At 41.3% G+C, this 19,258-nt stretch overlaps 1 protein-coding gene across 1 annotated transcript in view; it reads left to right on the forward strand.

The window, feature by feature from the left end:
* Positions 1-19,258, forward strand: part of USP53 (ubiquitin specific peptidase 53) — a 51,704-nt gene that overhangs the window by 13,159 nt on the left and 19,287 nt on the right. The window contains exons 2-8 of the mRNA XM_040330177.1: positions 1,606-1,698; positions 5,449-5,583; positions 7,226-7,339; positions 7,435-7,517; positions 12,018-12,123; positions 12,542-12,688; positions 16,611-16,760. Coding sequence (XP_040186111.1) covers positions 1,606-1,698; positions 5,449-5,583; positions 7,226-7,339; positions 7,435-7,517; positions 12,018-12,123; positions 12,542-12,688; positions 16,611-16,760 — 828 coding nt within the window. The remainder of the gene's footprint in view (positions 1-1,605; positions 1,699-5,448; positions 5,584-7,225; positions 7,340-7,434; positions 7,518-12,017; positions 12,124-12,541; positions 12,689-16,610; positions 16,761-19,258) is intronic.

Consider the following 19,258-nt stretch of genomic DNA (forward strand, 5'->3'; position numbering starts at 1 on the left):
CCTGCACATGCATGGGTTTTGAACAAGGGGGATATATATATATATATATATATAATATAATTTTTTTTTTTTTTTTATATATAACCTACTTGGGCCCTTTTTACTGCATAGTCAATTTTATTCCAAAGGGCAACTTTGGCTTTTAAATGAAGCACTCTTGTCTCTAGTGTTTTATACTGTGGCTTTCCCATGGTCCAGGAGTGTCTTCATAGAATGCATGAAGGTAAAAAACCTTGTGCCTTTACAACCACTTGCCAGCCAGCCACCATGATTATACAGCGGCAGGTCGGCACATTCCCGCAGGCCATCATAGCCATATGTAGGCCCTTTAAGCAGGGATAGCAGGCGGCGAGCGCACCGATGCGCATGGCGGGCACGAGAGCCAGAACAGGGACATTGGGTGTACACAAATCCCTGTTCTGTGAGGAGAGACAGATTGTGTGTTCCTACTAGCTATGAACAACAATCTGTCTTCTCCTCTAAGTCAGTTCTTTTCCCCTACAGTTAGAACACACACTGAGGGAACACGGTTGCCCCCTAGTATTTAACCCCTTCCCTGCCAGTGACATTTACACAGTAATCGGTGCATTTTTATAGCACTGATCGCTGTATGTCAATGTTTTCAAAAAGTGTCTGATCTGTCCGCCACAATGACGCTGTCCCAATAAAAAGCGCAAATCGCCACCAATACTAGAATTTTTTTTTTTTTTTTTTTTTTTTTTTTTTTTATAATAATAAAAGTACCATAAATCTTTCCCATAGTTTTGTAGACGCTATATCTTTTTTGCGCAAAACCAATCAATATATGCTCAACCCTATAATTTTCATACCAAATTGATAAAAATTATTCCTGTGGTTTTATTTTCATTGTTTCACGTGTACTTCTTCTTTTTTTAAAGCGATTCTAAAGCCTAAATCGTTTTACTTTAATGCATTCCTTGCTTTAAGTTAAAAAAAAAATTGGTTTAGGCATCAGTATCCCTCACCCCCTCCCCTTTACTTACCCAAGCCCTTATATGATCCAGCGCTGTGCCAGTCTGCAGCTCTTTTCTCACCCCTCACTTACTGGTCCTACAGATTTTCTGTCAACCCAAAGCCAGTGATGAGGAAGCAGGGGTGGGTCAGAGTCCCACTGTTTATACGGTAAATGCAGACAGGGAGGCTTGGAAGTGAGCCCATGAGTGCCCCTATAGAAGGTAGCTTTCTATGGGATCACTTGCCGGAGGGAAGATGCCAGGAGCACTGGTGGGGGTCCAGCTGCTCTGTCTTCTATTGTACAGAACTGGTAAGTATAAACCTGTTTGTTTTTAAAGAAAAAAATATTTCCTGACGCTTTAAACAGTGGACTGACGGTTTGGTTTCCCATTGATAATTTTACATTTTAGTGTTCTGTGATTTGTGTGTGTTGCTGAATGTAAAGCCTATTTATTCTAAAGGTATAAAAGCAACCAACGCTTCCAACACCACACACACACACACACACACACCAATGCGCAGTGATCTTACCTTTTATTAAATATGTTCCTTTTTGCCTTTCTTGCAGACATATTTTTTTTTTTTTTTGCAAATCTCAATCCGAAATCTTTTTTTTTTTTTTTTCTGCAGGTTTTATGGCAGCTGGATATATTTCGACGCAGTTTACGTGGACTGACTGGACATGTTTGTTTAGGAGAAGCTTGTATATTTTGTGCTTTAAAGGTAACTGACATTGTTTTAGAAAAATGATGTACCCTTGCATTTAATCAATTTGTTAGAAAGCATTAACATCCCCGTGTATGGCTTCAATGCAGAGAACTTCCGTGTATGGCTTCAATGCAGAGAACTTCCGTGTATGGCTTCAATGCAGAGAACTTGTGCAATAACCCATAGTAACCAAGAAACCACATAAAGCATACAGTATCTTATTAATGGTTACCATAGGGCTGAGGGCAGTGAAAGTGCAAGGTCTTTATTGAGAAATAGTAAACCTATACAAAAATATATCTAAAATTAAGACCGCGTTCTCACTAACACTGTTGAGACGGTGTTATAAAAAAAATAAGGAAATGAATATCATTGCTGTTTGGTTACTATAGCAAGTTACTTTGTGCTGTTTTTATATAAAGCCAGATTTTTCTTAGTGCTGACATTATTTTTAAGATTCTTCATCAAGGATTCTTCTATTGTCAGGTATAGATGGAGTTTGGTGCTTCAAGTCCCTGGGGTACTCTATTGGGGAAGTGTTCCTTGCATTCACCAAGGGCTAAAATATATACCGTAAAGGTGGACTGGCTTTTGTTTGGTAGTAAAAAATGTATACAATTTCAGAGGATCCTGGTAGAAATAGAATATCTTGCCTAGTTGCATAGTAGTTGAAAAAGACACAAGTCCATCAAGTCCAACCTATGTGTGTGATTATATGTCAGTATTGCATTGTATATCCCTGTATGTTGTGGTTGTTCAGGTGCTTATCTAATAGTTAATTTTTTTTAAACTGTCGTTGCCCCCCGCTTATACCACCGCCTGTGGAAGGAAATTCCACATACTTGTGCCACTCTTGCAGTAAAGAACCCTCTACATAGTTTAGGTTAAACCTCTTTTCCACAAATTTTAATGGTGTGGCCATTCCAATCCCTTCCGCAAAAAAGTTGTACCCCTATTATTGGAGCACCAGTACGGTATTTGTAAATTAAAATCATATCCCCCCCCTCTCGAGTGCCTCTTCTCCAGAAAGAATAAGTTCAGTGCTAGCAACTAGGGTTGTCCCGATACCACTTTTTTGAGACCGAGTACAAGTACCGATACTTTTTTTCAAGTACTCGCCAATACCGATACATTTTTTTTACTTTATTTTTTTATTTTTTTCACATTATTTTCTTTTTAGGGGGGGGGGGTTGAGTGTCAGTGCGTTTTTTTTATTTTTTTAAACATTTAAATTTTTTAATTATTTATTGCAATTTTTTTTTTTCATTCAGCCCTGTTAGGGGGGCTTTGGTGAGATATCAGGGGTCTTAACAGACCTCTGATATCTCCCCTTTGAGACTAAGGACAGTCCCTTTCTCAGCTGCACTGAAAATGAATGGAGAGAAGACAGAGGCTCCTATCCATTCATAAACTGAAACATTGGTTATATGAATGAACAGAATCAGTGATCACTGACTCTGTTCATTCGGAAAAGGTAGGAGCCGGAGGGGGGACATGGAGCATGGAGGGGGAGCGCAGAGCCAAGGAGGATAGCAGCGGTACAGAAGGGGGGACACAGAGCATGGTGGGGGAGAGCAGAACCCAGGAGGATAGCAGTGGCATGGAGGGGGGGACACGGAGCGTGGAGGGGGAGAGCAGAACGGATGGGGGGAACAAGAACTCTGGGAACTCGAGGGAAATGCTTAGTATCGGGACAACCCTACTAGCAACCTTTCCTCATAACCAATATCCTCCAGACCCTTTATTAGCTTTGTTGCCCTCTTTTGTACTTGCTCCATTTCCAGTACATCCTTCCTGAGGACTGGTGCCCAGAACTGGACAGCCTACTCCAGATGCGGCCGCAACAGAGTCTTGTAGAGTGGGAGAATTATCGTTTTTATCTCTGGAGTTGATCCCCTTTGCTACTACAATATCTGTCTTTTCCCTCTGCAAGGTGATACTCGAAAAATTTGAATATCGGTTATTAATTTCACTAATGCAACTGAAATGGTAAAACTAATATATGAGATAGACTCATTACATGCAAAGCGAGATAGTTCAAGCCGTGATTTGTCATAATTGCGATGATTATGGCTTACAGCTCATGAAAACCCCAAATCCACAATATCAGAAAATTAGAATATTACATGCAATTACTAAAACAAGGATTGTACATAGATCAATATCAGACCTCTGAAATATATAAGCATGCATATGTACTCAGTACTTGGTTTGGGCCCTTTTTGCAGCAATTACTGCCTCAATGCAGCGTGGCATGGAAGTGATCAGCCTGTGGCACTGCTGAGGTATTATGGAAAACTAGGATGCTTCAATAGCGGCCTTCAGCGCTTCTGCATTGTTCGGTCTCGTGTCTCTCATCTTTCTCTTGGCAATGCCCCATAGATTCTCTATGGGGTTCAGGTCAGGCGAGTTTGCTGGCCAATCAAGCACAGTAATCCCACGGTCATTGAACCAGGTTTTGGTGCTTTTGGCAGTGTGGGCAGGTGCCAAGTCCTGCTGGAAAATGAAGTCGGCATCCTCATAGAGCTTGTCTGCAGAAGGAAGCGTGAAGTGCTCCAAAATCTCCTTGTAGACGGCTACGGTGACCCTGGTCTTAATGAAGCACAGTGGACCAACACCAGCAGATGACATGGCTCCCCAATTTGACACAAACTGTGGAAACTTCACACGGGACTTCAAGCATCTTGCAGTGGGTGCCTCTCCATTCTCTGGGTCCTTGGTTTCCAAATGAGATGCAACATTTGCTCTCATCAGAAAGAGGACTTTGGACCACTGAACAACAGGCCAGGTCTGTTTTTCTTTAGCCCAGGTAAGACGCTTCTGACGTTGTTTGTTTAGGAGTGGCTAAACAAGAGGAATACGACATTTGAAGTCCATGTTCATGATCCCTCTGTGTGTGGTGGCTCTTGATGCACTGACTCCAGCCTCAGTCCACTCATTGTGAAAGTTCCCAACACTTTTGAATGGCCTTTTCCTGACAATCCTCTCCTGGCTGCGGTCATCCCTGCTGCTTGTGCAGCTTTTTCTTCCACACATTTCCCTTTTACATAACTTTCTATTAATGTGCTTTGTTACAGCACTTTGGGAACATCCAACTTCTTTTGCAATTACCCTTTGAGGCTTTCCCTCCTTATGGGGGGTGTCAATGATGGTTTTCTGCACAACTGTCAGGTCAGCAGTCTTTCCCATGATTGCGATTCCTACTGAACCAGACTGAGAGACCATTTAAAGGCTCAGGAACCCTTTGCAGGCGTTATGGCTTAATTAGCTGATTAGAGTGGGACACTATGAGCCTAGAATATTGCACCTTATCAAAATGTTCTAATTTTCTGAGATTGTCGATTTGGGGTTTTCATGAACTTTAAGCCATAATCATCACAATTATGACAAATCATGGCTTGAACTATCTTGCTTTGCATGTAATGAGTCTCTCATATATTTCACCTTTTTAAGTTGCGTTCGTGAAATAAATGAACTTTTGCACAATATTCATATCTTTCGAGTATCACCTGTATATTTATCCTCTGTTATGGTTTGCCAGCATAGTCATATTGGCTTTCCCACATGGCCACAAAATTAAGGATGCGTTCTAGTAAATCAGTATTAGAAGTCACAAAAATACTGTTCCATGAGGTATAACATTGGTAATTAAAAAAAAAAAAATCATCTAGATTTCTTTGGGTGAGGATTTTGTTGGTGTTTAAAGTACTGTATTGTATTTCATAGTGAATTCTGTTAACTATTATTGGTGATTTTTGCCTGCAGTCATTATTTGCACAGTTCCAAACAAGTCGGGAAAAAGTCCTCCCATCGGATGCTATGAGGCTTGCCCTTGCAGAGAGCTTTAAAGATGAACACCGTTTTCAGCTTGGCCTCATGGATGATGCTGCAGAATGTTTTGTGAGTAGAGTCTTATGATTCATTTGCTTTTTCACTAATCCTCGAACAATCAACAAGCAGTGAAAGTGTAATTGTGGCTATTGGTACACTCATGTAGTGTTTAGAGACTTGTCTTTGGTGCTCTTTATTGCAGCTTTTAGACTGTGCTTTTGTAACCAAATGACCTGTTTTTGTAAAATGTATATAACAAACTTAGGTTTACGGGGAAACTGTCTTGGTATTGATTTAACTGCCTTGTTGCAAGTTCAGAACTGTCCTCTGTGACTTTTGGCCACGTTTGAGTATACATGGCACTGTTCATTGCTTTATTTCCAGAGTTACCACATAGAAAGTCATCGGGAAAAAGTTTTGACATATAGCATTCATAATTTGCTGCTAACTGCCTTGAAAGCCAGATACCTTTTTTAAATGCCAATATTACTTTTTTGCCACTGTAACTAACCCCTCAAATATTGAAGTAAAAGGGCTCTTTCACATGCAGCAGCCCTTGCTCCTTATCTGAGAAGCCATCTGCGGTGGATTGCCTTTCAAAAGAAGGTTGATGGGCTGCCAGGGAGGTGATATGTTGTCTCCTTACTGCATCTTTTAACCACCAAAAGGCCTGCTCAATAGTGCCATACCTGCAACTCAGCCGCCTAGTTTTAATGCCGCCCAGCTGTACACTAGGTCTAAGGGAGCCCCACCTAAAATATATTGATGGAATGCTACTGCACTAATTTTTTTATAAAACTTGGATGAAAACAAAACTCAATGTGGGTTATTGGATAATCCTTTGCATGTACTAGTATGCATGATAATAAAAATACTAGAATCAAAGAAATGCCTCATCTTCCTGGATATAGGTCCTAGCCATCCAGTAGTTGGGCCTCTGTGACCACTAAAAGCTCTGGTATTAGAATGCTAAGTGATGAGAGGTATAGCTTGGTTCTGTCTGTAAAAAAAAAAATCAAAGTTTTTTGATGTGCATGCATATGAAGGATAAAGGCCACATTCACACTGGCGAATTAGTCTGGTGCGACTTGTAGTGGCTGCCAACCCCATTGATGATAATAATGGGTCGCCAGTGGCCACAGCTATTTGTGGCTCTCTTGAAAAGCCAGCGATTTACTTGCAGTGATCACTGACTGTGCAGACAGCCGTGACTACCTGCAGCCCTAGCACCCTGATATATATATATATATATATATAAATTTGGAAATGGGCAGGTGAGCGTACATAGCTGCTCTGAGCCACAACAGGAATCCGAAGATTCCTGCTGCTACAATTTTGTATCGGCCTAAATTGCCAATGTGAATGTAGCCTTAAATAGAACTTATAATTGCTGTTTTGCATCTGCTCCTCTGCTATAGCAAAGTTGGTACTACTGAGCAGAGGTGGTAGTAAAGGAGATGTTCACTTTAATTAATGATTTTTTATAAACCACAGTCGCCAGCGTTCTAGATTTTAATATAATTTATTTTAATTATTACAAGTACTGGTACACAACTTTTTGTATTGGTAGTTTATAGCAAATGTTTATAGACCCAGTTTTGTTATAGCAGAAATATTGTTATACAATGTAAACTGCACAAATTCCTTTTCTAGCTTCCTACGTTGTTCATTCCTAAATTGGCTAATTTATGTAATATGTTGTAACTTTCAGGAGAACATTCTACAAAGAATTCATTTCCATATAGTGCCAAATAGTGAGGGTGACATGTGCACTTCAAAGTCTTGTATAACCCATCAGAAGTTTGCAATGACTCTTTATGAGCAGGTAGGAAACTCGTTTTTCACATGAAGACTCACATTTATTTATCTTTTTTATTACCTTGCCTTATAAATGTAATTTGTATTTCATTTTTTTCTTAGTGTGTTTGTCGTAGTTGTGGAGCATCATCTGATCCCTTGCCTTTTACAGAGTTTGTTCGTTACATTTCTACTACAGCACTTTGGTAAGATTTCCTGTTATTTTTTTTTTTACGTTAAAATTCTACATATGCTTGTGTGGATTTAAACATTTACAGAGTTTACCTGATTAAACCTTAGTGTGTGTCTTGGCAAAGAATTGGTACAACTTTGTAGTACCTGCACAATTCGGTGTGTGTGTGTGTGTGTGTAATATATACCCACTGCAAGTACAGAAAAATAACTGGTTCCTGCCAAAAATGCAGTTTATTGTAACATCTTGTGCACTTGTCACAGGTCCCAGAAGACACTGGGACCAACCACAAAGCGCTGTGCAACTTGCACATGTACAGTGGGCACTTGGCTGTGAAGCCAAAAGCTGTCACAGCCAGGTGCTCAGTTGGGGTGCCACCCACGCAGAGGAAAGAGATGGCTCGGGAGAGCACATTGCTGGATTCTGGGACAGGTGAGTGTGTTAGGTCAGCGGGTACAGTTTATCGGGTACCCAGTTTTGCCAGGCACCCAGCTCCCACTTTTTCCCTTGGAGCCTCGTACACGCAGTTCAATTGTCATATGATCTTTGTCAAAAGCGCGTGTGCAGAATTTTGTCTAGCATACTAATTATTCCGCAAATTGTCGTTCGACAACAAACGTAGTGAAGTACTACGAGAGTACAAAGATGAAGTTCATTTCTCGAGCGCTACCCTTAGGGCTCCTTCTGCTAATTTTGTGTTCGTAGAAGTTTGAGTGTTGATTCGCAATTTTTTAGATCGTTCCTGATCTTCAAATGACTGTTTGGGAGTAGGCGGTTACATTAAAAATGCAATGGAAAATTAAAGCGGAGTTCCACCCAAAAGTGGAACTTCCACTTTAAGCACTCCTCACCCCCTTACATGCCACATTTGGCATGCAATTTTTTTGGGAGGGAAGTGTGGGCTTCTGTAGGAGTGAGACTTCCTGTCCCACTTCCTCCTTCTGCCCAGGGAAGTTCTCTTCTCGCCTTAGGGGGCCCCTCCCTTTAGGCGATCTCCAGGGACACGTGACAGGTCTCGGAGATCGCCTGTCCATTCATAGGGAAATGAGTGCCCGGCCGTGAAGCCGAAAGCTGTCACGGCCGGGTGCCCGTACTATGAATGGAGGCGCCGGCTGGAGAGGGGGGTGGGAGAGGAGCAGAGCTCCAGGCGGCCGCGTCACTGGACCGTGAAGCAGGTAAGTGTCTGTGTGTGGTGTGTGTGTGTGTGTGTGTGTGTGTGTGTGTTTTTTTTTTTTTTTAAACAGAAGGAATATTTATTGATCTAATGAAACGATAACAGGCTTATACGTTTCAGGTGATACAGATCAGGGCAACAAGGCATTCTACAGTGATTACAGTAATATAGAGAAGCGTACTAACGGGCAGTAAGTGTCTGTTTAAAAGTCGGCAGCTACACTTTTTGTAGCTGCTGACTTTTAATAAATGCTAAAAGGCTGGAACACCTCATTTAACATGGGACACCAACATAGTTGTATCTGGAAACTCAAGTTGTAAAGTGCTGTGTCTTCACTTTAGCATGATCATGTGTGACTATGGACCCAAAAGCTCTAAGGCTGCTCTCACATTGAAAGCACCCGGGCGTTGCCAGTAAAACAACGCTATTTTTTGCTGCGTTTTACTGTAGTTTTGTGGAGCTTTTCGGCTGTTAGCGGGATGCTTTTAACCCCTGCTCCCTTTTTGTGACGTCCTGCCAGCGCACCGCTCCAGTGTGAAAGCCCTCAGGCTTTCACACTGGAGTGAATGGAGCCGCTGTTTCAGGGTGCTTTGCAGTCGCTATTTTTAGCGCCTGCAAAGCGCCTCAGTGTGAAAGGGGTCTAACACTACCAGCTTTTAGAAATCTAACACATTTATAAATGCTAAAGTAAACAGTATAAACATGAGTGGCAGGAAATTACGCCACTCTACACTCTGATTTCAAGTGAGTCATGGGCTTTATAAGCTTTTGTTAGGAAAAGTTTTTTTTTTTTTTTTTTATTCCAATCTTCAGATAAATAATGCACAGTTAGAGGCGTGGGAGGTTTTTAGCATGTTAATGTTTTATTTAAATTGCTGGCTTTTTCAATTGTGACTCAGACTGAAAGTGCACCATGTTATTTGGTCCCAGGGTTCCAGACACAAGCAGATGTTCTTTCACTGAGCTGCTGCGCCGCGTTGTTTTGCTCCTTCCTCAATTTTCTGTAAGAGCTACAAAGAGCTGTTGGCTTATAAATCCTGACCTCCAGAGTGCAAATCATTTACTGTCAATGTTTTCAAAAACGACTTTACTGCATGTCTGATTATGTGATCTCTCTGTAATTTAGCTACTGCATGCCTTCGCTAATGTGCTCCTACCTTTGGTAGAAATTAGTACATGTGATATAATTGTATGGAGCCTTATGAATGCCTTATTTCATTTTCTTTCAAGATTGTTTCTTTATTCTCAGCCATCTTGTAGATTATTATTCAAAATGGAGAAGTAGCACAGAATCGATTTGCATTTTGACGTTTTGGAATGTTGAGATTTTTGGGTTTTGATTAGTGTTTTTAACATTATGCAAGTTTGGGAATACAATGTCATGCCATGCTAGTTCAATTGGTAATTGTGTTTTCCTGATCAACCTGCTAGTCTAGTGGGAGTTTGAGGATTTGGCTTTGCTCTCCGGCAGGGGTATCTGGATCGCATAAATGGCTGTGTGTAAAAATGTCCCTTCGTATGTACAGTATGTCACTCTGAAGTTATCTTTAATAATATAGTCTGGGATATCAGTTTCACTCAGCGCTGCCTATTTTATGCTTCATGCATAATTCTATACACATGTCAGTCGTGTTGTTACTCTATTACTGCATTATAGTAAAACGGTGAGACCGATTTTTACCAAAGAAATTTAAAATGTTGACCTAATCAATTGTATGATTTACCTCAGCCAATTGTGTGAAATGAAAATTCCTGTGTCATCTGCATGGCAATCAATGCAATCTCTAATGAATTAAAGAGGGGTAGTAGAACCCGTGCTACGGATCTAATATTTCCAAGGTGCTGCTAGTAGGTATGTACTATTAGTATAGGTGGCAGCCCCTACGTGAAATTCCACCTATATGGAATGTGAAAAATGAATGAGGTTGGGGTAGTAGGTGGTGGCGCCTCCTGTTACATACATGAAAAAATATATATATGGATGTGTATATAAAAAATATATATGTAAAATGACAGAAACCAATGCTTAACCAATATATAGCTGTGATATAGTCCGTTAGTAATAATTAGCGTGATTTAAACTTTATATTAGAAATGTGCAAAATCCGTGTTATGACAAAAATTATTAGGACAAAAAAATAAAACATATATATTATAAAAAAATAATAAAAAAATAAATATAAAAGTGCTCTGTGCTATGCTGGTAATACACCAATAACATGTGCTGATAACAGTCCATGCAAAAGGAAAAGGAGAAAGTGCTTCGTGCTTCGTATGATATGCAATTGGCAGGTGTTCACTCTGTGCTCCCTCACTCGCCAGATCCAGGTACCCTCAAGGGGTGTAAAGCCTTCAGTGTTAGCCCTGTGTCGCTCTCTGGAAACCTCCACTTATGCTCATTCAGTCTGGGGTATGGCTCATGTAATTACATGTGGGCACTCTCTCTCTTTTGAGCCATACCCCAGACTGAATGAGCATAAGTGGAGGTTTCCAGAGAGCGACACAGGGCTAACATTGTGAAGGCTTTACACCCCTTGAGGGTACCTGGATCTGGTGAGTGAGGGAGCTACCAGAGCATGCGAAGAGGGAGCACAGAGTGAACACCTGCCAATTGCATATCATACGAAGCACTTTCTCCTTTTCCATGGACTGTTATCAGCACATGTTATTGGTTTATTACCAGCATAGCACAGAGCACTTTTATATTTATTTATTTATTATTTTTTTTATAATATGTTTTTTTTTTTTGTCCTAATAATTTTTGTCATAACACGGATTTTGCACATTTCTAATATAAAGTTTAAATCACGCTAATTATTACTAGCGGACTATATCACAGCTATATATTGGTTAAGCATTGGTTTTTGTTATTTTACATATATATTTTTTATATACATCCATATATATATATTTTCACGTATGTAACAGGAGGCGCCACCACCTACTACCCCAACCTCATTGATTTTTCTAATGAATTAAAACTCGTTCCTTTACAGTTCACATTTGGGGGTGCTTAAAGTGCACATTACTGCATAAGTGAATAAGGGGAAGGCTACAGATATACACACTGCAATCTGAGAACAGAACAAAGGCACACAGTGGCTTAATTGCCTTCACTTTTTTTCATCCTAACTCTTCTCTTTGGGCTAGTTTACATTCCACAGTGGATTGCTCTTCAGAGGATGTTTGAGAATGTGTTGTGTTGCCTCCTCGCTGCCTGTTTTACTACCTAAAAATGTGTGGAAGTAAGCCATTGGACAGTTGCTTGTATTCTTCAGTGAACATGTCTGCTGAAACCCTTGTAACACTTAAACTTCTTCTTTTTTATTTATTTTTTAGCAATGAAGTCGACAGAATGCTGGAGCGACATGAACGCCTGAAGCCGGAGATGTTTGCAGAGCTACTGCAGGCTGCAAATACTGCAGATGACTTTCGAAAATGCCCTGTAAGTAATATAAGGGTTAATATTCAACTGTTGTGTATTTATGAGTTATGAGCCATATCTTTGATTCAAATATTGCGTTTACTAACATGTAAACAGTTTAATGTCATTTTTACTGTGGTCTTTCCTTTACATGGGAGTGCTTGGTGCTGTTGCGCTGTATTTACACGTTTTAAAAATAGCGTTATTTTGAAGTGCAGATTACTAGCAATCATTGCATCAAACACCTCCAACTAAATGCTATATGCGCACAAAGCATATTCTGTGCTTCAGATTTGTTTTATGTGGTCCACTGAAAAATGAATGTAATTACATGAAGCATTACCTACAAGACATTCAGAAATGTATGTTTGAAGCTAACGATTTTACTGAAATATTCAACTTAAACTGCATTTCAAGCTCTTCTTTTTCTTTTTTCTAGAGCAACTGTGGTCAAAAGATCAAAATCCGCCGCGTGCTAATGAACCGTCCAGAGATAGTAACTATTGGTCTGGTTTGGGATTCTGAAAACTCTGATTTGACGGAGGACGTTGTACGGAATTTGGCCACACAGCTTTACTTGCCGGGGGTAAACTTTTTTTTTTTTTCCATTTAAAAAGAACAAAAGTTTCAATCAACCTTTTTATATGTGCTCTATGTATTTTATGTTAAGCATTGCACACAAATTCACAGAAGCCTTTTGTTTACATGCAAGCACCTGATAAACAGTGAGGGTAATGCGTAAAGTGCAACTTTTCCTGCTTAACCAGCTTTTAGGTAAACGCAAGCTCACTAGAGTATGTTCGGTTCTTACTGGAGGGTGCTGGTTATCAAGTGTCAATAGCAGGCAGAAAGCAGCATGGTGATGCAGAAAATCTCAGTTTAGCTACATGTTGTTTTTTTTTTTTTCTCATCTTCTTCACTGGACTAATACAGTGACTAATAAGGTAAATAGGTCTTACAATGTGCACACCTGTTCCACTGGTACAGTGTAGGGGTTCATTCATGTGTGGCAGCCCTTGCCACTCATTTAAAAAAATGAGACTTCACAATTGTGTGAGCCCCACTGCGTGCTGTAATTGGTCAGGTAATCTTCTGGGACCTTGAAGATTGCAGGGAGGGGGGAGTGGTGATCTTCCTTCTGGCGCCAGAGAGGAAGTGGGAGCTGGGTGCCCATAAAAAACGGGTGCCCCCCCCCCCCCATCCCATACAACGCTTCCAACCCGCTCCGGAGATGCTGATCGCAGGAACTTTTTCATGTTCCGCAAGCACACTACTTCAGTGTGAAAAGGCACATTGGAATGAATAGGAGGTGGTTTTCAGGTACCTAGCGGAGGTTATGTCTAGCGCTAAAGTGCCTGAAAACCAAAGGGGTCCAACTCAAAAGCTGCGCTTTTCTTCTTCTTTTTTTTTTTTCTTTTTTTTATTCCAGCTTTCTTTGACAGGTCTGCACCCCCAGAATGGGGCTCCAATCATATAGCCCATTTAGAGAGCAGTGGGGAGGTGATATGTTGCTTTACTGCCTATTTTAACCTTATAAATGCTGCACCTACAAGCATTACATTAATTGTAGGTTGTTTTGCCGTGCAGCTCTATAATACATTGAAATAGGTCTCATTCGGTAGCCGTACTGCTTGCCACATGCGGCCTGCTGTTTGTGCTGGAACTGGAGATCGTCCAGACTAATAAAGACAAAACTAATAAAGGGACTGGAGGACATTAGTTATGAAGAAAAGGTTACGAGCACTGAACTTATTCTCTCTGGAGAAGAGGCGCTTGAGGGGATATGATTTCAATTTACAAATCCAATACCGGTGACCCCACAATAGGGATAAAACTTTTCCACAGAAGGGAATTTCAATAAGACACGTGGCCACTCATTAAAATTCGAAGAAAATAAGTTTAACCTTAAACTGTGTAGAGGGTTCTTTACTGTGAGAGCTGCAAGGATGTGGAATTCCCTTCCACAGGCAGTGGTTTCAATGGGGAGCATCGATAGTTTCAAGAAACTATTAGATAAGCACCTGAAAGACCGCAACATACAGGGATATACAATGTAATGCTGACATATAATCGCACACATAGGTTGGACTTGTGTCTTTTTTTTCAACCTCACCTACTATGTACCTATGTATAAGACTGCGTTCACACCAGAGCATGTGCGTATACGGACTATTTTGGATCATCTATTTCTGTGCATCCTTTGCATGTGTTTTTTTTTTTTTTTTTAGGTGTATTCAGACTTGAGCATTTAGCAATGGAAAACTGTCTTCTAGGAGGTGATGGTTTGTTACTCTTGAGGCCGTGTTCACACTAGTGGGATGCGGGAACCCTGCGAATCCACTGCGGGTTCCCGCATCGCACCCGACTCGCACGACGGTACACACTGCCATATGCAAACTGCTGGGGATTGTCATACAAGGTTAACAACACCCCCAGTTCAGCTCACATATCGCACTGCGAACTGACAGGTCGGACATGAATCAGATCGCATAGGTGTGAACACCCATGCGATCCGATTCTGGTGCAGACCAAAAAAAGGGTCTACCATCTGTATGGCTGAAATCTCACTGCACGGACATCGAATGTGATTTGCACTGCAGTGTGGTGCGAAACCACACAGCACACCAGTGTGAACCCGGTCTGAGACTTTGCCTTACAATGTGCTCCCATTAAAATCTATTGGTATCAAAACTCCCCATTCTGCTTCAAAAGTAGCTCCTGTATCTCTTGGAGCTTCAGGCATTGAGTTTCAGGCACCTGAGCGCTCGTGAACAGGCACAATTTAAAAGCATGGGATTTAGGCTGCTGAATGTTTTTGGAGCTTTGAGTTTCATTGTACAAAAAGAACCTTGGTCTAAATAAGGGCCATGCTATGGCCAATTTCTAAGTTTGAATGTCTTTACACAGTGATCCCTTTTAAAAGTCTTTACAGGTTATCAGCTTAGCGTTAAACATGAGCCCTGTTGCAAGAATTATTGCTCTCATGCTGGCATTTGTGGCAATATCCCACGTGTGGTGCAATCACAGTTTACATATGCTTGCGGGACCTACGTGCATGTTTGTATTTGCGTGTGCGCATAGTGGGACAGACGCTACTTCTATTTTTCTTGGCAATAAAGTTATCACAAGGGATGAGCAACTATAGTGATAGTTTGGGCAGTAACGGGCATTCTTAAGAGATCTGGGGACTATTAGACCCATGATCTTTCCTCTGCCCTCCAAGACAGCCTATAAAACAGATTGGTTTGATCAGCTGCCCCCCTGCCTGGTAATGGCCAGTAAACAAAGTACTAAAACCGAAGTGATATAATGCACGTGGTTTCCCGCTTGATTTGTCAGATGAGGAATGTTCCTCCCATCTCTGTTCTAAACTGACCTGACTCACTTGCAGTGATTCCCAGGCTTCCCGATGGGATGGGAGAACCTGGGAACGGCAGCTGGAGGTGGGAGATGACCCCATTCCAGCCCTGTAAAATGAATGGGCAGCTGTAAAGTTAGCAGGTTGAGTGGAAGTGATCCTGGGACTGCACTGCTAGCGGATTGCTTACACCTGACGCATATTGTAATAAAATGTACAGAAAAAAACTGCGCTAAAACCCAATGTGAAAAACAAAAGCCGCCAGCACTCCAACAAACAAAGTCAAACAGTAATAAAAATAAATCGTGCAGCGTGATGTTGCAATAAATAATAAACAAACAACCAAATATAATAATGTGAAAGTCCATGTGTACTATATTTGGTTGGTTGTTACTTATTGCAACATCACATATTGGTTCTCACCCATCATCTTGTGGTATTTCTAATAAGTGTACCACTCATGACTGTATAGCGCTGCATGATTTATTTGTATTACTTTGTTGGAGTGCTGGCGGCTTTTGTTTTTCACTTTGGGTTTTAGCGCAGTTTTTTTCTTTACGATTTATTACAATATGCTTCAGGTGTAAGCAATATTGTAATAAATTGCAGTGTAAATCTTCTTTTTTTTTTTTTTGGTCACTTGACTGCAAAGTCAGTTGCACAAAAAGGAGGGAGACCAGAGCTTTGCAGTCATGTGACCTTATGTGGGGGCAACATGTAAAATTTTGGTATGCATTTTGGCCTTATTTTTTATCTCAAAGTTCACTAAAGAGCACTGACCTATATTCTCTCATTAGCTCTGCTCTCACCTCCCAGCAGAGACTCGGCAGTCATTGAGCCTTCTAATTTCTATTTGTCAATACAGAAGCGGGTGCTCTGGGAGGGGGAAGCTGATCTTCTGCAAGACCAGCTCAAATTATGTCAGTGCTTCTGCTGGGAAATTTGAGAATGAATTGCTCTGCAGCTCCTGCACTTTGAGGTGAATGAGGACATGTTTTTAAAACGACATTGGTGCTGTCTGTTTGGACAATGGCATGGCAAGTAGCTGGGGTTTAGCCTCAAAATCGGGTACATCAAGCCTTTAGTAACAAAACAACACCAAATTATGTGGAGTACATGGCAAGTTTATAATGTTTCTTTCTTTATTTAGTTATTTTTTAGAGTGACAGATGAACAGGCAAAAGAAAGTAGGCTTTACCTTGTGGGCATGATCTGCTACACGAGCCGACACTATTGTGCCTTCGCCTATCACACAAAAAGTGCCAGATGGGTTTTGTTTGATGATGCTTCAGTAAAAGAGGTAAGTTTGTCTTTTTTTGAAATGCAGCTAAAATGCATGCTGAAATGTTGGTGTTGAAATACCAGTAATGTAATTTTAAATTTGTATTACTATAGCTGTTTATATGCCATACCTTCACTAACTAGTTGTGGCAAATATCTAGGCCACATATTTTCTGAAAGCAGATACCCTTGAGAAAAAAATGGTGGTTGTGCAATATTTTTGTCACCACATATTAATACAGTGGTTTATCAAACATATTTAAAAAACAAAACAAAAATAACAAGTTAATTGTAGTACACACAAACACAATATATTAATAATACAACAGTGCCGCACTACTCCGTATGTGCCAAATGACAATGTTTGGTAGACGTATTGTGTCAAGTAAACGAGAACCCAACATGTCAAGCGTAGTTTTTACTATGCATGTTGTAAAATGGTGACAAACTTTGTGGTACCCCAGATTGTCCACAGGCGATACTTTTAAAAGCACTTGCATGTCATAAGTCTAGCGGTAACTGTGAATGATGACCTTAAAATCATTTGCTCTCATTCTGGCGCGCTTGGTTTTACCTAATATGTGTGTATTATATGTAAAAGCATCTGATGCTTGCGTTTTGTATTTTGTAAGGGGCTTTACTTGAATTGTTTTTATATTTTTTTTATGCTTGTGTATTTTTTTTTACTTTTGAAATTGTGAGCCCTATTATTACTGATGATAGGTTCTCTTTAGGAAAACATCAGGGGTCAGTTTGGCTTCTAATGTCACCTCTGTACTCCACTGCAACTAGTCAAGCACAGATCATAAGTCGGCATTTTCCATGTGTTTAAATACCCCCTCTGATACTGACGTATGCCTTGCATTGGTTAAAGGATTTGTAAAACGCACAACTCAGATTGGGACCCCCCCCCCAACATTCCTTGCTATACCATGTCCCAGTATCCAATGTTTTTAAAAGTTTTGCAGGAGCATCTTAGGAACTTTGCTACTATAGACATAATAGGCATGCCCCCAGAACAATTATATCTCCCAAGAACCTTTTTCCTACAGTGACACACAGTGAGGGTATTGAGGGGGGAGAGAGATTGACGACATACAGAAGCTGAGGCTCATCTGCTTGTTTTTACCCCCAACCATAAATGTTAAACTAGACAAATAAGGAGTATAGACCAGTTTTCTGGTAGGTCAACAGGTGTTTTCCCCCCTCGCCTTCCAGGACAGCTACTTGAGAGATGATTGGCTCCGCCCTCTATAGGAAACACAAATCAGATACAATTTAAAAGGCCCCTCCCTTTCCTCTGACCTTCAGTTGTTTTGTGTTTCCAGACCCATCAGGAGCACCGACACGTTTTTCCTAGGTCTGGTAACTGTGGTTGGCGGACCCCCCTTCTCTGGCAGCACCCAGTACTGGTTCTGGCTGAGTCCTGGATGTCTTCAGTTCCCGTTTCCGGCCAGAAGGGTTCCCCATTGTTGAAGGTTTTTTTGCCTCAACTGCAAGGGTAAAATAGCAACTTCCTTCAGGTTCTCCCCAGCTCTGCTGGTGGAAACCTTGTCTTCCTCGGCTTCACCGAGGTGCACCAAAATGGCGCCCGGAGGACTTCCGGTGAAGTGGCAAGATGGCACCGGAAGTCACGTGACGCATTTTCCGGCGCCGTGTTCATAAGGACTGGAGCAGTACACTGAGGACATGCTGCCTGGGACAGCAGCCTTTTTGTCTTTGGCTGATCACCACTCACCAATGGAGCTTAAAGATGGGCCTGAGGAGAGAGCACCCGCTCGGATTGAGCCAGCGGCAGCCTCCGGTTCCCATACTACCTCCAAGGTAAGCCCTTGTCTGTAATTATGCCTGGTCCTGGGACTCTAGAACCGTCGGACCCTCTCCTTGGTCCAAAATCGGTGATTCCCACTATACCTTAGATCCGGAAGAAGGGGAGAACCCGAACTCCTCATCTGATGGGGATTCCGCATCAGTGGGGGAGGCAGGTAACCTTAAGTTTCTTTTTCCAGCTGAGGAAATTTATGTGTTTGAAATCAATTTATACCTCTGAACAGATTGATATGCCACAGCAAATCCAATCTGTGCAGGATAGAATGTATAGGGGGCTTCAGGGGCAGAAGTCGAGGACTTTTCCGGCCCACCAGTCACTTAAGGATACTATTCTGTCAGAATGGAAAGATCCGGAAAGGAGACCCCTCCAATCTAAAGGGCACAAAAGATTTCCTTTTCAATCTGAAATTGAAGGAATTTCTTTAAATGTCCTAAGCTAGATGCCCCTAACTCTCAGGTTTCTAAAAAGTCAGACCTGTCCTTTGAAGATTCAGAGGTCCTGAAGGAGTAAATGGATAGGAAGGCAGAGTCTTTGCTACGTAAGGCCTGGGATGCTTCAGCTTTATCCTTGGGTCCAGTTGTAGCATCCACCTGTGTGGCTAGGAATCAAGATGTATGGGTTCAGCATCTGGACAAGCTCCTTTCATCTGACACCCCCAAAGAGGAGATTAGGGAGTCCCTCCCACT

Source organism: Rana temporaria, chromosome 1 (assembly GCF_905171775.1).
Source record: "Rana temporaria chromosome 1, aRanTem1.1, whole genome shotgun sequence".
In the NCBI taxonomy this organism is placed as follows: domain Eukaryota; kingdom Metazoa; phylum Chordata; class Amphibia; order Anura; family Ranidae; genus Rana; species Rana temporaria.